Source organism: Lissotriton vulgaris, chromosome 3_1, assembly GCF_964263255.1.
Source record: "Lissotriton vulgaris chromosome 3_1, aLisVul1.2, whole genome shotgun sequence".
NCBI lineage: Eukaryota > Metazoa > Chordata > Amphibia > Caudata > Salamandridae > Lissotriton > Lissotriton vulgaris.
Window position 1 is genome coordinate 1,559,965,227 of NC_141689.1, and position 23,480 is coordinate 1,559,988,706.

The following is a 23,480-nucleotide window of genomic DNA, read 5'->3' on the forward strand; positions in this document are numbered from 1 at the left end:
ACAAAAAAGGGGCCTCCGGTAGGACTGCGCGCCCATTCCACCAGGGTAACGGCAGCCACTACTGCTTTGGGACGTCTAGTTCTCCTTGGCGACATCCGCCAGGTAGCCACGTGGGCATCACTGCACAAGTTCACTAAACATTATTGTCTGAATAGTCAAGTCCAGATAGACAGCTTATTTGGCCATTTGAGTCTCCATGACATTCAGGTGTGAACCTAGTTTGCAGACCCTCCTCAGGGGTTGGTATTGCTTGGGTATCTATTCCAAGGTAAGGAATCTATACCTAATAGTCTCTTTCAGATGAACAAGTTACTTACCTTCGGTAAGAGACATATATTAGTTATAGATACCTTACCGACCCCCACCCATGCTCCCCGTTCTGCAAACTGACTTCTAGAGTAAGGGGCTCCCTTTCATGGCACTAGTTTTGTGCACCAGTGGTCAGTGTCTTGTATGGCTCTGCGCTTCTGGCGTGGAATGTTGTGTAAAAGAACTGATGTAATCGCTCAGGGTCGGCGTCTAAGTAGATTTCGCTACGTAATCCCGGCTTTCACAACTACAAATGCCACCTACCGACACTGAGGGGTACTGCTGAGAAAAAATTCTCCGGATCCAGTCAGACGCCTGGGGTAATTCTAAGGTAAGGAATCTATAACTAATATATGTCTCTTACAGATATATTGTTACCAAAGGTAAGTAACTTGTTCAATAGTCCCAGACAAAGAATTGCTGCTACTCATCTGTTTTGGAAGGCTTACAAAGCCAGTACCAAGCACTATAAAGTGAATCAATGCACAGTGAGGAAGGAAATATGAAATTTAGTCAAATGTTATTCCAGCAAAGCCCATCATTCCCCTTCAACCCACCCCCAAAGAGCCGGAATGTATGAAGGTTGTATACGTGATAAAAACCTTTAAGCGACATCAAACGATCTGCTGGCCTTTATCGAAAGGATAAACTACTGAGTTTATGAATCTACTAATAGAAGCAAATTAAACAAGTACAGCATTTGTTGAGTAGTATCTAAAAGAAAAACCTTTTTCCTCCGAAAGAATTTTGCTACATGGCTTAGATTTGCAAAACAGCATGACCAGACCAGCAAGACCTCTGGACAATTGATTGTAGCTGTTTGGCTGTAATGCACAAAGACCAGTTTGGTGAAAAGCAGATAAAACATATCATCGCAAGAACCACATACTATCTGTCAAGCATGGTGGTGGAAGGGTTACTTTGCAGCCACAACACTGGGACACCTCACAAAAATTGGATTCTGCAAGAATTCTTCTCCATACCACTGAATTCTTGTAGAAAATGTAAGACCATCTGTCTAACAATAAATGAATAGCCAAAAGTGGACCATGAAACAGGACAGCTTGTAAACTTGAATTGTTGTAAAAGAAAATATCTGAAAGAAACAGGTTAGTATTAGATTCCTTACCTTAGAATATCCCCAGGTGTCAGTCTGGATCCGGAAACGTTTGCGTAGCTGTACCCCTGCGCGTCGGTAGGGGTCGTCTGCAGGCGTCCCCTGCGGCTCCGCGTCCGTCGTCGGCGTCGTGCGCCGTGATGACGTCGCTGGAGTATATAGACGCCGCCTCCGCGTGCTGACGTCAGTTCTTCTTTTTTCCGCGCCAGTTAGCGCAGATCCGAGAAGTGCAGTACTCCGGTCTTTTGACCAAGTTTTTCTTGAATCCTTGAATCTTCTTAAGGTGCCAGTAGGATGCCTGGTTTTAAGAACTGTGACGACTGTGACCGCACGATGTCGGTCACGGACCGTCACCGACTCTGCCTCCGGTGCATGGGCCCGACCACGACGTGGACGCCTGCGTCGATTGCCGGGCCTTGACGAATAAAGCTAGACGGGAGCGGTCCCGCAAGCTGCTCGAGCTCCGGGTGTCGGCCCCGCGTCGAGAGCGGTCCCGGTCCGGCCGGAGGTCAAGGGAGCGATCGAGGGAGTGGTCGCGGAGCCGTCACACGCGCTTCGGGAGTGTTCACCATTCCTCTGGTTCCTCAGGTAGGAAGCACAAGAAGTCGGGGCGTCGTACCCCCGACTCCCGCGCGATGCGGCCGGGAGTTTGGGTGGCCCCACCCCCGCGGCTCCGCGTGAGTCGCTGGCGCGGCCTGCTCCATACCCTGCGGTCCCTGGGCAAGGCGCGTCGCCCAAGGAGATAGAGGCGTTCCTCATGGCCATGAGGGCACCGTCTCGTCCGACGGGGCCTCCGGCGCCTTCGGGCCCTGTGGTCCCGTCCGAGGGCCCTAGCGGTTCGGGTGCTCCTGCCTCGACGCCGTCGGGTGCTCCGGCCCCGGCGCCGCTGACGGCTCCAGCCCCGGCGCCGCAGGGGCCTTCAGGGTCGATGCCGGCTAGTCAACCAGCCTCTCCGGCGCCGATTCCATCGGGGCTGCCCATGGCGCCGCCCCCGCGCGGCGCCGGTTCTCCGGCTCCGGGCGGCGGCGCCCCCATTCCCTCTCCGACAACGGACGCGGAGTCGAACCGGCGTCGCCCGACGCAGAGTCCGACGCCGATGGGGCCTGTGGACCCCTGGGAGCCGGTCTACATTGTTGATTCCGAATATGGTGAAGATGTAGATTACGGAGAGGAGTGGGAGGGGTCTGAGGACCCTCTGACCCGCGAGTGTCAGTACAATGTGGACTGGACGGGTGACGCCAGTGGTGTGGATGACTCCCCCAACCCTGGCTTTGTCTCGCCTCCTACCGTGGCTTCGGAGGAGGGGGCAGCTTATTCAGTGGTGTTGATGAGGGCTGCCAAGGCCTTGAACCTTGAGCTCCCCGTCGCGGCCGTGAGGACTAACATCCGCACTGAGGTCCTCAAACCGCAGTCATGCCCACAGGAGCCACTGCTGCCGTTCAACGAGGCCTTAACTGACGTTCTTTTGGGCACGTGGTCCAGGCCCGCTTCAGGTTCGCCTGTTGATAGGAACGTGGCCAGACGCCACCGTCCGTGTACGGATGACCCCAAGTTCTTGTCCACCCATCCCACCCCTGAGAGCCTGGTGGTCCAGGCCTCGATTTCCCAGACCGCATTCCCGTCGGCCCCACCCGACCGGGAATCTAAGAGGTACGACCAGTATGGTAAGAAGGTCTTCTCGTCCCTGAGTCTGGGACTGCGGTCTTGCACACTGCATGCCTCTTGGGCCGCTACACCCACTCTCTGTGGGATACGGTTGCGGACCTGCTGCCTGAATGCCCGCCAGAGGTAAGGGCTAAGCTCGGCAAGGCTATGATTGAAGGCCGAGACGCAGCAAGATACTCCATCAGGTGTGGTCTTGATACGACCGACTCACTGGGCAGAGCGATGTCCACGACGGTGGCGATTCGTCGCCACGCCTGGCTGAGATCCGCCAACTTCTCGACAGATGTCCAGAATGCATTGATGGACATGCCGTTTGATGGCAGTCGCCTGTTTATCGACAAAGCGGACCACGCGCTGGAGCGCTTCAAGGACTCCAGGGTCACGGCCAAGTCCTTGGGTCTCTCGACCCAGCGCCAGCAAACGGGTTCGTTTCGCTCCTTTCGTGGCCAAGGAAGGGGCGGTCCCACACGTGCTGCCAGCCACGCGCCGCAACAGACTTATCAACGGGGTGGCGGCCGTGGAAACCGCCGTGGTGGCGGTCGGGGACAGCGGCGAGGTCAGACCACACCTCCCCCCGCAGCATCTGCCACTAAATCGTCCTAGTCCGTGCTTTCATGCCCATGTGACGCCGGTGGGTGGCAGGGTTCGCCATCCCACTGGCGCACAATAACATCAGACAGGTGGGTGCTGCAGCTCGTCCGAAGGGGCTACTCCCTCCCCTTCGAGACCACTCCTCCAGCCATGCCACCGCAGAACCACCGTGTGTCGGGGGACCACTTGACACTTCTGAGGGAGGAAGTTACGGCCCTCTTGGTCAAGGGGGCCATCGAGCGCGTTCCTGGGCCAGAAGTAGGACGTGGTTGCTATACCACTACTTTCTGGTACCCAAGAAGGACAAAGGGGCCTACGTCCTATCTTGGACCTAAGGAACGTCAACGGCTTCCTCCGGAAGGAGAAGTTCAAGATGTTGACTTAGCTCAGGTCTTGTCTGCTCTAAACCCGCAAGACTGGATGGTAGCGTTGGACTTGCAGGATGCGTATTTTCACATCCCCGTCCTGCCGGCCCACCGGCGTTACCTGCGGTTCACGGTAGGCCAGGAGCACTTTCAGTTTATCGTGCTCCCCTTCGGCCTTACCAGCGCCCCACGGGTGTTCACCAAGGTGATGGCGGTGGTCGCAGCCCATCTGCGCAGATTGGGGGTTTGTCTTCCCCTATCTAGACGACTGGTTGTTGAAGGCGGGCTCGCCCCGGACAGTCGTCCACCACCTTCAGATGACGGCAGACCTCTTGCACGAGCTGGAGTTCTCCATCAATGTGCCGAAATCACACCTGTGTCCCTCTCAAAAGCTCCTTTTCATCGGAGCAGTTCTCGACTCGGCGCAGTTTCGGGTCTATCCTCCGGAACGGCGAGTCCAGGATATACAGGCTTTGATTCCCATCTTTCAGCCGTTATCCCGGGTTTCGGTCAGGTTGACGCTGCGGCTGCTGGGGCTGATGGCTTCCTGCATCCTTCTGGTGTATCACGCCCGGTGGCGGATGCGGGCTCTGCAGTGGGACCTGAAGTTTCAGTGGGCCCAGCATCAGGGCAACTTGTCCGACCATGTCTTGATCTCGGAGGGCACTGCGAGACAACTGCAGTGGTGGCTTATGGACCGCGATTGGGTCAGAGGCAGATCCCTCTCCCTTCCCCAACCAGAGCACGTTGTTGTGACGGATGCGTCCCTCCAGGGCTGGGGAGGCCACTTGGGAGAGGCAGAGATCAGGGGCATCTGGTCTCCGGCGGAGTCCCGGCTCCATATAAACCTGTTGGAGCTCCGGGCGATTCGTTTGGCACTGAAAGCATTCCTCCCCTTTGTCAGCGGGAGTGTGGTGCAGGTGTTCACGGACAACATGTGGTACTGCAACAAGCAGGGCGGGGTGGGGTCGTGGACACTTTGCCAGGAGGCTCTGCGCCTCTGGCAATGGCTGGAACGTCAGGGCGTGACTCTGACGGTTCAACACCTGGCAGGTTCTCTGAACGCCAGGGCGGACGAACTCAGCCGTCGGTGCTCGATGGATCACGAATGGCGTCTGAACTCGGACGTGGCGCAAGGCCTCTTTCTGCAATGGGGAGAGCCTTGGTTAGATCTATTCGCCACAGAAGAGAACGCGCAATGTCATCAGTTCTGCGCGTTGAAGTTTCCAAGATGGCACTCGCACGGCGACGCCTTTCGGCGCGAGTGGAGTTGTGGTCTGTTATACGCTTTTCCGCCTACACCACTTCTGCCCAGAGTGCTGAAGAAGATCAGGCGCGACCGGGCCCAAGTCATCCTTGTGGCTCCGGACTGGGCTCGAAGGTACTGGTATCCCGAGCTACTCAGCATGTCAGTCGGTCCCCGATCCGCCTGCCCCTTCAGGAGGACCTTCTGTCGCAGCAGCAGGGGACGGTCCTCCACCCGAACCTGTCCAGTCTCCACCTCCATGCGTGGAGATTGAGCGGCGACAGTTGAGGCCATTTGACTTGCCTCCTGAAGTCTGTGATGTGATTCTGGCAGCCAGGCGTCCCTCCACAAAGTCGGTATACGCCTGCCGATGGAACAGATTTGTGGCATGGTGCACAGCAAAGGCTGTGGACCCTCTTTCTGCCCCTCTTTCCGAGGTTCTCCTCTTTCTTCTCTCTCTTGCCCAGCAGGGCTCTGCTCTGGGCACTATCAAGGGCTACCTTTCTGCCCTTTCGGCCTTCTTAAGGCTGCCTGATCAACCTTCTTTGTTCAAGTCCCCTATTGTAACAAGGTTCTTGAAGGGCATCACACATATGTATCCTCCTGTTCCGTTTGTGATGCCTCAGTGGGACTTGAACCTGATTCTAACCTTCTTGATGTGTGCTCCCTTTGAGCCACTTCATTCCTGTCCTCTCAGTCTCCTGACTTTGAAGACGGCCTTCCTGGTTGCCATCACCTCTGCCAGGAGAGTGAGTGAGCTCCAGGCTCTTTCTGTCAAACCTCCTTTCCTCTCCATTCATCCTGACAAGGTGGTTTTGAGAACTAGACCTTCTTTCCTGCCCAAAGTTGTCTCTGCTTTTCACATCGGGCAGTCCATCACCCTCCCTTCCTTCTTCCCGCCTCTGCATCCTTGAAAGGATGAAGAGCGGCTCCATCGTCTGGACCCAAAACGTGCGCTTTCATTTTATATGGATCGCACACGCCAGTTCCGGGTGGATGACCAACTGTTTGTTAACTACGTGGGTGCGAAGAAGGGACGGGCGGTACATAAACGGACCATCTCTCGGTGGGTCGTTCTGTGCATCAAAGCGTGCTACTCTTTGGCTCGGAAGGAGAAGTGTGGCTCACTGGTTAGAGGAGGCAGACCTGGAAGCAGAGGTCAGCCCGGGACCAGGGTTCAATTCCCGGCTCGGCGGGTCTTGAGTCCTAAAATGTCCACGGACTCGACAATTCTCGCTCCGGTGCCTACTCGATTCACGGGTTCACACTCTGTGACTCTGGGCAATAGCTTGCTTAATCTCCACAACGGCCCCTCGCGGTGGGATGCCTGGCTTTCACCTTGTGGATACCCTGCCGGGGTTATCTCACAGGGGAATTCCAGGACGGGTTCCCTAAGCAAGCGCTTAGATACCGGGTCGGTGATTTGCGCTATATAAATACATGTACATTTACATTTACATTTGTTGGGCTGAGGGCCCATTCCACTCGGGCCACGGCGGCTACTACTGCCCTGGGCCGGGGAGTCCCTTTGCAGGACATTTGCCAGGCGGCTACGTGGGCCTCGCTGCACACTTTTGCGAGGCACTATTGCCTGGACATCCAAGTCCGGAGGGATGGCTTCTTTGGCCGTTCGGTCCTCCAGGACTTTCTGGTGTATTGGATCGCAGACCCACCACCGGGGTTGGTATTGCTGGGGTATCTATTCTAAGGTAAGGAATCTAATACTAACCTGTTTCTTTCAGATGAACAAGTTACTTACCTTCGGTAACGATATATCTGTAAGAAACAGTAGTTAGTATTAGATTCCTTACCGCCCCACCCATCCTCCCCGTTCTGCGAACTGATACCTAGGGTTAAGGACATCCCTTTCAGGGTCCTAGTTTCAAATGGCACCAGTGTTGGTTCTCACATGGCTCTGCGTGTTCTGGCGCGGAAAAGCTGTGTACAAAGAACTGACGTCAGCGCGCGGAGGCGGCGTCTATATACTCCAGCGATGTCATCACGACGACGGACGCGGAGCCGCCGGGGACGCCTGCAGACGACGCCTACCGAAGCGCAGGGGTACTGCTACGCAAAAGTTTCCGGATCCAGACTGACGCCTGGGGATATTCTAAGGTAAGGAATCTAATACTAACTACTGTTTCTTACAGATATATCGTTACCGAAGGTAAGTAACTTGTTCATTCTTGAGTTTAGACTGGATAGAGCAATGTCCAGACCTATACCACCTTGAGATGTAGTGTGACTTAAAGAGAGCGGTCTATAAACAAATACCCTTACACATCACCAAGCTTAAGTAAGCTTGTGATGAAAAGACCAGAATTACTCTCTGGTGTTGAGACTGAAACTCTTAAAGGAAACATTTACTGCAGGTTATTGCTGCTAAAAGGCATTTCAACTTTACTGAATCACGGCATACAAGTAAGAAAGAAATAACATCCAATCGTCTTTATAAATAAGTGATGGAAAAATGAAAATTGTGGTTGCCATGAGGGAAGATTGATAAGCAAGAGATTTGGTGAGGCCTCCCTGTTTGCTTTGTTCGCCCTAAGTTGCAGGGTATGCCCGGACGAGGGTCCCTTGCTCCTTTTCCCACTTGATTCTAGCCAGCCTGGCTGATGCTGGGGGGGTTACCCCATAACCAGTCACAATATGCTCGTTTCAGGTCCAGAGAACACCTGGTTTAGCAGTTTAGGCCGGACTGTTCACATGAGGAACAGAGTCAAGACTGATTTGCATATGGCCGGGTCTGAACTGGGGTGGTGAAGTGAGCCAGAGAACAATGATGAATTCAACCCATATCTATGACTGGGGTGAGTAAGGTTTCAGCGCTTCGTCCATCATCTCCTTGTGGAGGACTAGGTTAATGTTTTCATGCATACATTTGTGAAACCATAGTGGGTTTCTTTTTCACACTGTATATATTGTTTCAGCACAGGTATCCCTTTTTTTTTTAACATAAAACCGTTTCTAGGAAGATGTTTGCTCATTTTAAACAAATGTTTTTTGTAATATGTATGTTTTGATGGATGTGTTGCTTGTTATTTCTTCAGATATCATCCCTAATTGAAGAGCTACAACAGACTTCTAAAGAAAAGGAACAGATTATGAACAACAAAAAGGAGATTGAGCATAGAATGTCATCCGAGGTGCAGCTGCTTGAACAGCGTTTGGAGGCATGTGAGACTTTGCTGAAAAAAGTGGAGGGTGAAAAATGCAATTGTATTCAAAAGCTCAAGGATCTACACAAAAGTTTAGCATCTTTATCTCTGGAGAAAAAGGATCTGCAGCATATCCAAAAGACTCTCCAGTCACAGAGAAGCCAACTTTGTGATGATTTCCAGAAGGTAAGAACAAATACATGCAATTAGTTCTAGCCTGTAGAACAAACTTTGTTCTTAAATGGAACAATAGAGGACACCTGTCACCAGATTCTTCCCCTTAATTTTTTCATTTGTAAAGAGTTGCACCTTCTCGTTATTACTTTGGATTTTTATATATTTCACACCTCTTGCATTTATCTACATGCCAGACTGGTTCTGCAAACTTGCAAAATCTCTCTTGTCAGTAAATGGTGCCACAGTACCATCTCAGCTCATATAAGGGTCCACTCCGGCGTACTGATATCAGTTCCTTTGTTTCGCACCCATTGCTAATATGTTATTGTTCTCCTAGGAATGTTTTCCAGTAGATTCAATTTTGCAGTGCCAAAAATAAATAAATTCTCCAAAGTTGTCAGGCTTTAAGTGATGCCACTCTTGTGGCAGGCAGATCTCTATCTCAGACCTGAATTGTAGGAGAGTAGAGTCTGCAATCCTATGATCACCCCAGATTTTTGCTTTTTGCTTCACTGGTTTACGACTTCTCTGGCTGTGGGCCTGCTAATCAGACCCACAGCCTTGCTGTTCTCTCAATAAATTGACACGTGTACCTTAGGTGCATTTACCAATTGGTACTGGGCCACCTTATCAGACCCTGTAACTCGGGGCATAGGTGTACCCAGGGCCTATCAGGGGCTGCAGCATGTATTATGCCACCCCTGGCTGGCCATCTAAATCTGACACAACTGGCTGCACGACAGCTGAGGCAAGGTGGTGTAATCACCCTTTGCTTTATATATAGTATACCTATATCTAACCCTAAAATGGACACACAGATTCCTATCAGTCACTCCTATGGCAGGCCTTGACAATCCTGAAGGCAGAGTGCTTGGAATCGTGTGAGATGGTGCTCTGACATGAGCTGAGCCAATTTGCAGCTTGCGGAACCAAGTCCTAATAGCTGTCCCATGATAACGCATACCATATACTCTTAAGTGCATTATAATCCTCGCGGTTATTTGCTATCTTTGGTATCGCTTTATCAAAACATGTCGAGTAAGGTGTCATACGAATTGGAATACTAACCCCTCGCCAATTCTGGCGACGGGGTTAGCATTCCACCCTTCTAGAGGGACACAACATGTATGTAACTGTGAACCCCGGTTAAAGTTAACTCAAACCTCAGCATCACAAAATGGATGCTGCCACCACAGACACAAGTCTGACCTCCTGCTGCTGGGAGTCCTTCCAGCGAGGAGAGCTTGGACAAAGGGTTTCCTGTCAGGGGCGGTGCTAGCACCATCCCAGACAGGGTTTTGTGTATCCTGGGTAGGCAGGGCTTTAGAGGAAGGTGACTGCAAGTGGCACCCCGGTGCTCACTATGCATCTGCCGGCTAGAACCAGTTCCAGGGGCACACCAGCCCCTGAGCTGGGGAAAGTCCGGCATGGGAGAGGGGTGTAACCACTCCCTTCCTGGTCCCACCCATGGGCAGGACCTAGTCGCGTGCCAGCCCCTTTTCCTAGTATAAAGATAGGAGCGGGCCCCCTTCCAAATTAGATAATCTTTGAATCCTGAAACTACTTTCTACGAAAGGAACTCTCGACTTCTTCTCAAGATTTCTCCCTTGTGACTAAGGAGTAGTCACCCTGCCCCCGCAGGCACCATCTAAGAACACTGCGGTTTGCTGTAAGTCTCTCCTCCGGATCAAGACTGCCCAGCTCGACGAGAACCGGCTTCCCTGGCACCTCTGACCTCTACCCACATCGTCAGCTCAGCTGAGATCCGTGGGTGCGACGAGACCTCGAGGGACGGCCATCTTCAAGACTGCACAACGCTTTCCCAGCACGACCGCCGAGGGATCCTCGAGTGAGTGCTTTGGGGTGTGAGAAGCCCCAACCCTGAGCAGCTCCAGCACCGAAGTTCAGCCTCCCAGCCTCTACGAGATCTGCGTGGGGCATTTCTGCTCTTTGCTGCTCACCGCGTTGTCTGGCTACTAGCCCGCTGGCTTGTGGCCTTCCCGACGACGAACGACGACATCAACACCGCTGGTCTGGTTGCTCCAGACTGGCCCTTGCTCCCCTCCAACAGAGGAGCACCCCGGACCCTCCTGGTCCACTCCAGACGCCATTTTAAGTCCACGTGGGCTTGCATTTGCCAAGACTTGTTGCCCCAATCCTGGGTCCAGCGACGTCGACAGCAGATACCATCGTGGGACAGCTCTCACCTCCATCCTGGTCGCCGACAACGCCTCCTGGTCCGTGAGACTGCAGAGCCCAGCGTCACCCACTCACCTGGTCGAGGTGACTCCATCCGGTGCCATCCTGGTGCCCATCTAATCACTGGCTAGTGATTCAGAACTTGGTCCCCTGCTTACAGGTGTCTTCCATCTCCGTTCCAGACTTGGATCCATCCGAATCTCTTCACTGGTCGCCTGCCAGCAACTTCTTCTTTCAGGCTCCATAGACTGCAACTAGGATTCCCGACGTCTTTCCAGACCTATGCATCCGCAGCCCCTGGGCTAGGTAAACTCAGCATTTCGGTGCTCCAGCATAGTCTTGCTATCCAAGGGTCCAGATCCTTTTTCGTTTCAGCTCTACCTAGTCGGATTCGTCCGATAACACTAACTTTGTAATTCCTAGCAACCATAGACTTTGTTCCGCATCCCGCGTGAGAGTGCACACTCTGCACCCGATCTCCCTAGGCCTCCTGCTAGTAATCTGAAGGTTCAGTAGTCAAGTCCTAGCGATCCCAAAGCCTATTAGCGTAGTACTTACCTGCTAGTAATTTCGCATTCCACTTTTAGAGTATATGGTTTTTCGTGCCCCTCGGGCATTTGCGTAAATTGTGCAACTTTGCGTATTTTCCTAAGAGCTTTGTATTATGCTTAGCGCCCTGTCCTCATAAAGAGTCCAGGGCTGTTGTGTTCTAAATAAATATCCTTTTATTTTCATAACAACTTGTGTGGTGTCCTTTCACTTGGTGTTCAAGGGGTATATGTGATGGTATAACAGCTGGCTTAATACGCCCTCTAGAGTTTAGCCTAAAGACTGCTCTTGTCCATGCTACTAGGATAGCTGGTCTAACGGTTGACTTACAACCAATCATCAATAAGGGTCGTTTGGAATGATACACAGTGATCACTAGAATAGTGAGAACTACATATCAGGCCAACTTCTCACATGAATGGCTTATGGTTATGGTGCATGGGCTCTATACATGACTTCAAATTGTGTAAAAAGTGTTGCAGCATGCACGCCAAGGCTATCAAGGAGCGGGAGACTAAATGTTCATGATGCGTGTCTGGTATGAACACCGTGATGTGATGTTGCTTTAACTCCCGTACCTGGGGCGTGTCGACTATGATGGCGGATACTCAGTTGACCTCCTTCAGTAGTAGAGAAAAGACCTTCAAATTGAAATTGAAACATGATTTATAAAGTGTGATTTATGCCCAATATAGGGCTTCAAGGTGCTGAAATTTGCAAGATGGCCGTAAAAGTAAAAATGAATTAACTTATAATAAAAACTGAAGTAGCTTCTTGAAAAGAGTAGTTCTTTAGGTTCTTAACCCCTTCCATTCTCATGACGAGCTCAGCTCGTCATGCAGTACACTGCTTGTGTGCTCATGACGAGCAGAGCTCGTCATGAACAATGGGATTTACAGATCGTCAGCACAGGAGGGGAAAAGTAAAAGCAGCCAAGGTGTTAAAGAACCAAACTCTATCACATAGATCTATTAGATTGAGAATGGAGAAGTACATGGAGTGAATTGCTAAGTCTGACTCCAGCAACAGTAGCAAAGCCACCTCCAAGCTGCATAGAGCGGTATGTAGGGGGAAGAATCAGGCAGGCATTAGGAGTTCTAAGGCGTCTTGACGGAACATAGGCTTTAAACAACTTTTGTGGGCTAAGAGGACCAGATTGGTAAATGGCCCCAAGTGTGTGTGCGAATTTTGAATTCTTTTATGGATAGTAAGCCAGTAAAGGCTGTTTAATGCACAAGACACTGAACACCATCTAGGAAGATGAAGAAGCCTTGCTGCAGCATTTGGACCTGCTGAAGTTAGTTAATGAGTTGTTTAGTGAGCCCCAATTACAAGGTATTATTAGAGTAATCCAGCTGAGAAGTGTAGTGTGTGGATCACAGTCTTTCTGGCCTTCAGAGGAAGAAAGCCTTTTACCTCAAGCAGCAGTTTGAGTAGTCCAAAGTAGGTGAAAGACTGATAAGATGTGTTGTTTAAAAGAAAATAGAGTGTCCAATTTGACACCTACGTCATCGACAACTTTTATTGGGGAAGGAGACAAACCGAATTCTGAGCTCTCCAGGCATCATTCCAGAGATGTTTGTTTTTCCTACAATCAGCAATTCTGTTTAATTCGCATTAAGCTTTAGATGATTTTCATTCATTCAAGAGGCAGCACAAATAGCACAGGGAAGGATCCTTCATCTTTCCAACAGCATTCCTCCTCAAGGGTTAGGTCTCAGTTGATGGCTTTGTTCCCCAATTCAGACCTAGACATCAACTTCAGAGCTGGGTCTGGTGGATATACTGGTTCTGTACACGGAGTCGTCTGATCCTTTTTGCATTTTTATCACAGCCCTTCCCCCGGGTGTTTTGCTGCCCTTATTAAAGAACTTCATGTCTTCTGGTGTGTCTCAAGGTCGCAAGGATTCTTCAGAGGCCCCAACTGGTCACCAATCTGCAGCTTCAGTCTTGGCACCAGTCGACCCCGATTGGAACTCTGTCACGCTGTTCTGGCACCAGCTAAACATATCCCTCTTCCTTGCCGGCTACTTGAGTACCTTATTCGGTTTCATTACAGAGTTTGGTGAATTTTCTGAAAACTGAAGCCACCCCGATCTGGTCCAAATGTAGGGCACAGCAGTTATTAGGCAAGTCAACTTAAAAGTCTTTGCTCATAGTGAGTATTTTGGCAGGAGTTAGGAGCTCTTAGTTTTGGATTCGGACACCATTTAGAATCCCAGCATCTTTTATCATGACTCCAATCTGACCCGACTGATTGGATGCTGGTGTCTACTCCGCTTTGCAAAATGCAAAGGGCATGGACACTTCTTCTGAAGTGGACCTGTTGTATTCTCCTGGGACTCTCACTGAGAAAGATGCCTCATTTGTGGAGGTCATTGAGCTGAATGAGAATAAGCAGTGGCAACTCTTACGGTAAGGCAGAGTGTTGCCCCACTGCTCAAAAGGAAAAATAAAATTGTCCTAGCGTGTCGGTATTATTTTATTTTTCCTGTTGAAGTCAGTGGCCCTCAGGCAGGGTTTGCCAGAGCAGGGAGAGGATTGGTTTTCACTCCTTAAGTGCGCTGGACTGGTTGGCCAGCCCTCTCGAGCCAGCCAAACAGTCCTGTGCACTTTGCATCTTCCCAACCAGGCTTGCTTTACTCAGCCTGGTAAGGAACATGCGTAGCCTCCCTGTTCCTGTCTGAGCATCAAACCATGGCGCTCAGACCAATCGCAACGCTGCATTGCAATGATGTGATTGACTATGGGGAGCCCCGGAGTCCGGGTGCTTACTGCTACTGACTGAGACAGGAAAAAGAGGACGGAGGAGAGGTGACAGCCGGCCGACCCAGGTAAGTGTTTTTTTTTCTCGTTTCCTGATTCTTAGCCCCTTTCACCGCCTGACCGGTAGTGTGGAAGGAAGTGGTGTTTTGTTTCTCCAATGCAACTTACTTCCTAGACTGCTACCAGCATGCTTGGTGTAGTTGATCATAAAGAATCTTCCTGATCATATTGGTAGTAGTCTTTGTGGCCGTTTTGCTGAAGTTGTGCACGATGGGCAGGATGTGGTGAAAGAACTCATATGCTCTGGCTTGGACAGGTAGATCATGGTCGAGTCCATGTCCTCTTCCATCTCCACCTGGCTCTCCTTAGATGTCCAAGCGAATCTTACAGACATGCCCACAGACATGCTTACCTTTTCAGTGAGCATGTCTGTGGGCAGGTTAACTTGCAGGGGGCTATTCTTGCAGCCTGTGCAGCAGCCTAAAAGGGGCTTGTAAGCTACAGTATGCATAATGATTCAAGAAGCCATTGTGTACAGAAAAAGTCCTTTTCCTCACAAGCCCCACAAAACCTATTTTGTCCTTCTTTGAACAAAGATGTGGTCTGACCTGCTGTTCATCATATCAGACCGCTGGGTCCTGTGGATTGTTGGGCAGGTCTAGGTCTTTTCCACAACTGTCCCCCATGCCTTGAGTCATTCTGCATTTTGGAGATGGTTCTGGCTCTTTTCAGCAAATTCAGGAGATGAGGCACAAATGCTATTTTCTGGTTCCCCAAAGATACGGAGGCCTCCACTCCATCCTATAACTTAACATTTTGAAGGTATTTCTCCTCAAAGAGAAGCTTAAGATGAAGTATCTGAAAGAAACAGGTATTGATAGATTCCTTACCTTAGAATTACCCCCAGGCGTCAGACTGGATCAGGAAAGTTTTCGTCAGCAGTACCCCTGCGCGTCAGTAGACGCCATCGTGCGGCTCTGCGTGCATCGTTGGGGCCGAGATGACGTAGCTGAAGCTACTTAGGTGCACCCACGTGCGCTGATGTCAATTATTTCTGTTTCAGCGCCAGCAGGGGCACATCCGGGAAGAGCAAGTACATCCAGTCACTTTTTGATTAAGTTTTTCGAGGCCTTTTGTCTCAATCCTTTTGAGTCGATTGACTCATGGTGTTGTAGGGATGCTTAAGAACTGTGGGTGCTGTCACTGCATGATGTCGGTGACAGACCCACACCGTGTGTGTCTCTATTGCCTGGAGCTCGACCGCGACTCCAAGTCGTGCCCAGACTGCCGGGCCATGGCGCCGAAGACTTCGCGGGAGCGGTTCTGAAAGTTGCTGGAAGTCTGGCAGTCGGCGCCGCTCCGCTCAATGTCCCGTTCCTGTGGGAGGTATAAGGACCGGTCGCTGAGTCGTCCCCATTGTTCCTTTGGTTCTAAGTCTTTGCACTCTGGGTCAGGTAAGTTGAAGCATTCCAAGAATAAGTCGAAGAAGCGTCGTCGCTCTTTGACATCCCCTCGCGGCTGAGGGTGCGGGTGGTGCCTCCCCCGCGGCTTCGGCGGAGTCTGCAACGCCGGCACCGGCTTACCCGCTCTTTCCGGGTTCGTCGGTGACGCCTGCGCAGGTGCAAGAGTTTCTTGCTGCCATGGTTCAACTCTTTAGGCCGCCTGGCCCCGCCGGTGCGCCTACGGGTCCCGCAGGCCAGACTTCAGGTCCTACCCTTCCATCGCTGCGGGTCCGGCGCTACAGGACCCCCTGGATCCGGGTTCGGATCCTGGTCGACAACGGTTGACCTCATAACACCTCCACCGGTGTCGACCCCTCCTCCCCTCCAACGCCATGTGCTGCTACCTCCGACGCCGGTTTCAGCCCTGAACCGGACGCTGTACCTGAACATCATTGCGCAACGCTGATTACGACACCGATGGGACCTTTCTACCTCTACTTCTGTCCTCCTTATTTTCAGCCTGTTTTACAGACTTCGGAGGAAGGGGAGGACTGGGAGGGGTCTGAGGACCCTCTCTCACAACAGTGTGATTATGATCCGGACTAGGCAGAGGATTTGGGGAATGCCGGTTGTCTTGACACCTCACCTGACTTGGGCATTCTGTCTCCTCCTACCGTCGCTACGGAGGAGGGAGCCAGATATGCAGTGGTGTTGCGTAGGGCGTCTGAGGTCCTCCACCTCAAACTCCCTACAGTGGCCGTCCGGACTAACCTCCTGACGGAAGTGCTTCAGCCGGCGGCAACCTCTTCAGTGCCTTTGCTGCCTTTTCATGTCGCACTTTCGGACGTTCTTTTAGGCACTTTGTCCAGGCCCAACACAGGGGCTCCTGTGGACAGGAATGTGGTCCAACGCCGTTCGCCTGGCTTCGGGCGACCCCCCCCCTTTCTGCACCTCTTGATAGGGAATCCAAGAAGCTGGAGCAGATTGGTAAGAAGCTGTTTTCATCTGCCAGCTTAGGACTGCGGTCGGTGAACACGGCATGCCTCTTGGCCCATTATTTCCACTCTCTGTGGGATACGGTTGCGCAGGTGCTGCCCAACTGTCTGGAGGAGACACGGATAGTACTCTCCTAAGCTATAGCAGCTGGGAGAGACCCATCTAAGTTCACAATTCGTTGTGGGCTTGATACCGTCGCTGGACAGGGCAATTTCCACAACAGTGGTACTTTAGCGCCTCGCCTGGCTGAGGACAACTAGCTTCTCAGGGGATGTCCAAAACACACTGATGGACATGCCCTTCAATGGCATTCGCCTCTTTGGCAATAAAGTGGATAGTGCGCTTTAAGGACTCCTGGCTACTGCCAAGTCCTTGAGCCTGTCGACCACTTGCCCTCCTCCTCCTTCTGCTTTTCACTCCTTTCGTGGCCACGGAAGGGGTGCCCCTACAAGTTTGTTCCAGAGACCCAGGCCTGCACAGCAACATCCTCGCCGCGGACGTGGGAATCGCCGAGGCGGTTCTGGGGTGCCAGCAGGCGGGTCACTCCACCTCCTTTATCATCTTCGGTTCTGCATAGCTCTGGCCCTATAGACTCCCAAGAAGACGCACTTGTCAAATGGCTAGAGTCCGCCAGCGACAAGGTCGCTCCCCTTAAGTTAATTAGAACTAAGCGCCCCCACGACGCACATCGATGGTTCTCTGATAGCCTTAAATCCTTAAAATTAGGACTCTGCCAAGCCGAGCGCCGCTGGCGTAGAAGCTATGACCCTTCAGAGAAACTACACTTCCTAAAATTATCTGGAGAATACAAACTGGCAATTTCTGCCGCCAAAACTGCCTACTTCTCCGCAAAAATCCTTAACTCCGCGCAAAAATCTAAAGATATTTTCGCCATTGTGGAGGAGCTCTCACATCCAGATAGGGTGACCATCAAACCCCTTCCATCTCAGGCACTCTGTGATTCCCTTAACTGCTTTTTCATAGAAAAAATTAGCAAAATCAAAAATAGTATTTCTCCTGGACCCCCGGCTACACCCCTCGCAGAGGCCGCCCCATCTCTTAACCCTCATTCCTTGACTCAGTTCCCCCCCATATCAGAAGAAGTCTTCCTTGCCCTGCTTAACAAAGTCTCCTCTGGTTCCCCCACAGACTGCTGCCCTCCCGCGATTCTCCGGGCTGCCTTTTCGGCTTGCCCCGTCCTTCCGCTGGCCCTCCTGAACAGCTCCCTTCTGCTCGGTGAGGTCCCCAGCCAGTTTAAGAACGCGGAGGTAGTACCCATATTAAAGAAACCCAACGCCGACCCCACGGTTATGGGCAACTTCCGTCCCATTTCCCTGCTTCCTTACCTAAGCAAAGTACTTGAGGCATATGTAACCAGCGTCCTCAGCTCCTTTATTGAGGACTCCAACTTCCTAGACTCTCAGCAAGCAGGGTTTAGACCCGCCCACTCGACAGAGGCGGTCATCCTCTCTGTAATGGAGGAACTTCGTAGAGGCGCTGATTCCAACATTAGCCAAGCCTTGATTCTCTTGGATTTGTCGGCGGCCTTTGACACGGTCGACCACACCATCCTGGTCGACCGTGTCAAAGAGGCGGGCATCAGAGGGACGGCCCTTAATTGGGTCCGCTCCTTCCTGACGAACCGCCACCAATCTGTCCGACTCTCCCAATTCTCGGCGGACAGGAAGAAGCTCACCTGCGGTGTGCCGCAGGGGTCGTCCTTGTCCCCACTCCTTTTTAATCTGTACCTCACCCCCCTGATCCGCTCCCTCCGGGGAAGGAATGTCACTGCATTTAATTATGCAGATGACATTCAGCTCATTTTCAATCTCGACTCCTCGGATGAAGCAGCTCAGGACTTCCAGTCTACCCTCTGCCATATCAGCAATTGGATGGGCGCTCACCATCTCAAACTTAATCCCGACAAGACGGAGCTTGTTCTTGTCGGAGGCCCATCCAACCCCTGGAATTCCACCTTCTGGCCCCTTTCCCTTGGCCCCTCTCCTTGTCCTGCTGACAAGGTAAAAAGCCTGGGGGTCTACATCTCACACGATCTCTCCATGAAACATCAGGTCAGTGCCACAGTGTCCTCTTGCTTTTTCCAGCTTAGGAAAATTCGTAAAATAGCCCATTTTTTGACTACCGAAGCTCTCACCCTGGTGTTGCTGGCATTAGTCATCTCTCGGATCGACTATGCCAACGCCCTGTATGCAGGTATCCCACAATATCAAATTAAAAGACTTCAGCTAATACAGAATCAGGCAGCCCGCCTGATTTACCATCAACCAAAACATCATCACGTCCGTCCTCTGCTCAAAGCCCTTCATTGGCTTCCTGTATCGGAGCGTTGTAAGTTCAAACTAGGCTGTTTGACCCACAAATCCTTGGCCGGCATCGGTCCCTCCTTCATTTCCTCTCTTCTGCACCCCTATGTCCCCCCCAGACACCTCCGATCTTCTCACCATGCGCTCCTCCAGACACCTAGGTTTAAGCGCAAAAAACACGGAGGTCTCAGATTCTCCTTCCTGGCCCCCTCACTCTGGAACTCTCTCCCGCTGGAACTTAGACTCTCCTCTTCTTACCCTCACTTTAGGTCTCTCCTTAAAACCCACCTTTTCCGCAGCGTCTACACATAATCTTCTTTTTTCTCCCCTACATGCCTCCCGTTGAATTAGTGAACAGCGCCAAGAAACCGTCCGGTGTAAGTTGCGCTATATAAGTCTTTTTTACATTACATTACATTTTACATTACCTCCACCACTGCAGCATCCACTAATGCCTTCCTAGACCGTACTTTCAAGGCCATCAAACGCCCGTGGGCGGCAGAATTCCCCATCATCCCACTGGCGCCATATCACCACGGACAAGTGGGTGCTGTAAATAGTCCCAAGGGTCTTCTCCCTCCCCTTCGAGACTACCCCTCCAGCCATGCCACCTCAATACCACCGCATGTTTGGGGACCATCTTGCACTTCAGCAGGAATACATGGCCCTCTTGGCCAAGGGGGCCATCGAGCACGTTCCTGGGCCAGAAGTAGGTCATGGTGGTTGTTCCCACCACGTTCTGGTCCCCAAGGACAAGGGGGCCAGCGCCCCATCTTTGACCCCTGGAACGTCAACCGCTTCCTCTGGAAGGAGAAGTTCCAGATGTTGATGCTAGCTCAGGTCTTGTCTGCCCTTGACCCTGGAGACTGGATGGTACTGTTGGACTTGCAGGACGCATATTTCCACATCCCCGTCCTGCCGGCCCACCAGCGCTACCTGCGGTTCACGGTAGGCCACGAGCACTTTCAGTTTACCGTGCTCCCCTTCGGCCTCACCAGTGCCCCTCGGTTGTACACGAAAGTGATGGCGGTGGTCGCAGCTCATCTGCGCAGATCAGGGGTTCCAGTCTCGACGACTGGTAGTTGAAGACGGGCTCGCCCCAGACAGTCGTCTCCCACCTCCAGACTACGGCTGACCTCCAGAATTTGCTGGGGTTCTCCATCAACGTGCCGAAGTCGCACCTAATTCCCTCTCAGAAGCTCCTCTTCATTGGAGCAGTTCTGGACTCTGTGCAATTTTGGGTTTATCCTCCCGATCAGCGGGTTCAGAATATTCAGGCTCTGATTCGGATCTTTCAGCCTTTATCCCGGGTTTCGGTCAGGTTGACGCTGCGGCTCATGGGGTTGATGGCCTCCTGCATCCTTCTGGTGCATCACGCCAGGTGGCAGATGCGGGCTCTGCAGTGGGACCTGAAGTTTCAGTGGGCACAGCATCAGGGCAACCTTTCCGACCATGTCCTGATCTCGGAGGGCACTGCGGTCAGTTGCAGTGGTGGCTCATGAATTGCGATTGGGTCAGCGGCAGATCCCTATCCCTACCCCAACCGGAGCACGTAGTAGTGACGGATGCGTCCCTCCTGGGATGGGGGGCGTGGGGGGACACATTGGAGAGGCGGAGATCAGAGGCCTCTGTTCTCCGACAGAGTCCCGGCTCCATATCAACCTTCTGGAGCTGGGGGCGATCCGTTTTGCACTGAAGGCATTCCTTCCCTCTGTCCGGGAAGGTGTAGTGCAGGTGTTCACGGACAACGCCACCGCCATGTGGTACTGCAACAAATAAGGCGGGATGGTGTCATGGACCCTTTGTCAGGAGGCTCTGCTCCTCTGGACATGGCTGGAACACCAGGGCATCACCCTGGTGGTTCAACAACTGCAGGTTCCCTAAACGCCAGGGCGGACGAACTCAGCCGCCGGTGCATGATGGATCATGAATGGCGTCTGAACTCTGACGTGGCGTTCGGTCTCTTCTGGCAGTGGGGAGAGCCTTGGTTAGATCTATTCGCCACCAAAGAGAACGCGCAATGTCCTCAGTTCTGCGCGTTGGAATTTCCAAGGCGGCATTCGCTCGGAGACGCTTTTCATAGTGAGTGGAGCTGCGGTCTGTTGTACGCCTTTCCGCCTATACCACTTCTGCCCAGAGTGCTGAAGAAGATCAGGCGAGACCGGGCCCAAGTCATCCTTGTAGCTCCGGACTGGGCACAAAGATACTGGTATCCCGAGCTACTCAGCATGTCAGTCGATCCCCCGATTCGTCTGCCTCTTCAGGAGGACCTTCTGTCGCAGCAGCTGGGGACAGTCCTCCACGCGAACCTGACCAGTCTCCACCTACATGCGTGGAGATTGAGCAGCGACAGTTGAGGCCATTTGACTTGCCTCCTGAAGTCTGTGATGTGATTCTGGCAGCCAGGCATCCCTCCACAAAATCGGTATACACCTGCAGGTGGAACAAATTTGTGGCATGGTGCACAGCAAAGGCTGTAGATCCACTCTCTGCCCCCCTTTCAGAGGTAGGTTCTCCTCTTGCCCAGCAGGGCCCTACTCTGGGCACTATCAAAGGCTACCTCTCGGCTATTTCAGCCTTCTTAAGGCTTCCTGATCAGCCTTCTCTTTTCAAGTCTCCTGTTGTAAATAGATTATTGAAAGGCATTGTAGGAGAGTAGGGTCTGCAATCCTATGATCACCCAGATTTTTTGCTTTTGTTTCACTGGTTTACGACTTTCTCTGGCTGTGGGCCTGCTAATCAGACCCACAGCCTGGCTGTTCTCTTTCTAAATTACGATATGTACCCTAGGTGCATTTACCAATTGGTACTGGGCCACCTTATCAGACCCCGTAACGCAGGGCATAGGTGTACCCAGGGCCGCCAGGGGCTGCAGCATGTATTATGCCACCCCTGGCTGGCCTCCTAAATTTGACACAACTGGCTGCATGACAGCTGGGGCGAAGTCGTGTAATCACACTTTGCTTTAGGTATAGTAGCTCTATATCTAACCATACAATGGACACCCGAGTTCCTATCAGTCACTCCTATGGCAGGCCTTAACAATCCTGAAGGCAGAGTGCGTGGGCTCGTGTGAGCTAGGTTCAGGCCCGAGCCGAGCCCGGTTGCAGCTTGCGGAATCAAGACCCAATAGCTGTTCCATGATAACGCGTACCATATCGGTAACTCCGGTGTCGCGCTATCAAGGCATGTCGAGTAAGGTGTCATACGAATCGGGGTGCTCCCCTCTCACCAATTCTGGCGATGAGGTTAGCATCCCACCCTTCTAGAGGGACACGACATGTACGTAACTGTGAACCCCGGTTAAGGTTAACTGAAGCCTCAGCTCCACAAAATGGATGCTGCCACCACAGACACGAGTCTGACCTCCTGCTGCTGGGAGTCCTTCCAGCGAGGAGCACTTGGACAAAGCGTTTCCTGTCGAGGGCGGTGTTCGCACCGTCCCAGACAGGGTTTGTGTATTCTGGGTAGGTAGGGCTTTGGCGAGAAGGTGACTGCGGAGTGGCACCCCGGTGCTCACTACGCATCTGCCAGTTAGAACCAGTTCCAGGGGCGACAGCCCTGGCCTGGGGCAAGCCCGGCAGGGGAGAGGGGTGTAACTACCCCCCTTCCTGGTCCCACCCTTAGGGCAGGACCTAGTCATGTACCCACCCCTTTCTTTAGGATAAAGACCGGAGCGGGGACCCTTCCAAATTAGATCATCTTTGATTCAAGAACTACTTTCTACGAAAGGACATTCAAGACTCTTCTCAAGATTTCTCCCTTGTGACTAAGGAGTAGTCACCCTGCATCAGCGGGCACCAACTAAGAACTCTGCGGTTTGCTGTAAGTCCTTCCTCAAGGAATCCGACGGCCCAGCTCGACGAGAACCGGCTTCCCTGGCACCTCTGACCTCTACCCACGTCATCAGCTCAGCTGTGATCTGTGGGTGCGACGAGACCTCGAGGGACCGGCCATCATCAGAACCTGCACGCTCTTAAAAACCAGCACGACCATCGAGGTAACTCTCTGGTGAGTGCTCTGGGGTCCGAGAAGCCCCGACCCTGAGCCGCTCTAGCACCGAAGTGCAGTCTCCCAGCATCTCCACGATCTGCGTGGGGCCCTTCTGCTCGCTGCTCAGCCTGTTGTCTGGTCACTAGCCGCTGGCTTGTGCCCTTCTGTGACGACATCCGAGAATCATCACTGCTGGTCTGGTTGCTCCAGACTGGCCCTTGCTTCCATCTTTGCGAGAAGCACCCCGGACCCTCCTGGTCCACTCAAGACGCCATCTTAGGCCCACCACGTGGCCCTGAGATCTGCCACGGCTTGTTGCCCCATCCTGGGCCCAGCGACGCCGACAGCATCATCCTTCGTGGGACAGCTCGCACCTCCACCGTGGTCGCCGACAACGCCTCCTGGTCCGTGAGACTGCAGAGCCTAGCGTCGCCCACTCACCTGGTCGAGGTGACGGCCAACCGGTGCCTTCCTGGTACCCTCTGACTACTGGCTAGTAGTACGAACTTGGTCCCCTCTGCTTTCAGGTTTCATTAATCTCCGATCCAGGCTTGGATCTCTACGAACTATTCAGCACTGG

General features: G+C 52.4%; 1 protein-coding gene across 1 annotated transcript in view; it reads left to right on the top strand.

The window, feature by feature from the left end:
- Positions 1 to 23,480, top strand: part of CENPE (centromere protein E) — a 1,817,274-nt gene that overhangs the window by 1,301,611 nt on the left and 492,183 nt on the right. The window contains exon 42 of the mRNA XM_086962044.1: positions 8,347 to 8,640. Within this exon, the coding sequence (XP_086818170.1) occupies positions 8,347 to 8,640 (294 nt within the window). The remainder of the gene's footprint in view (positions 1 to 8,346; positions 8,641 to 23,480) is intronic.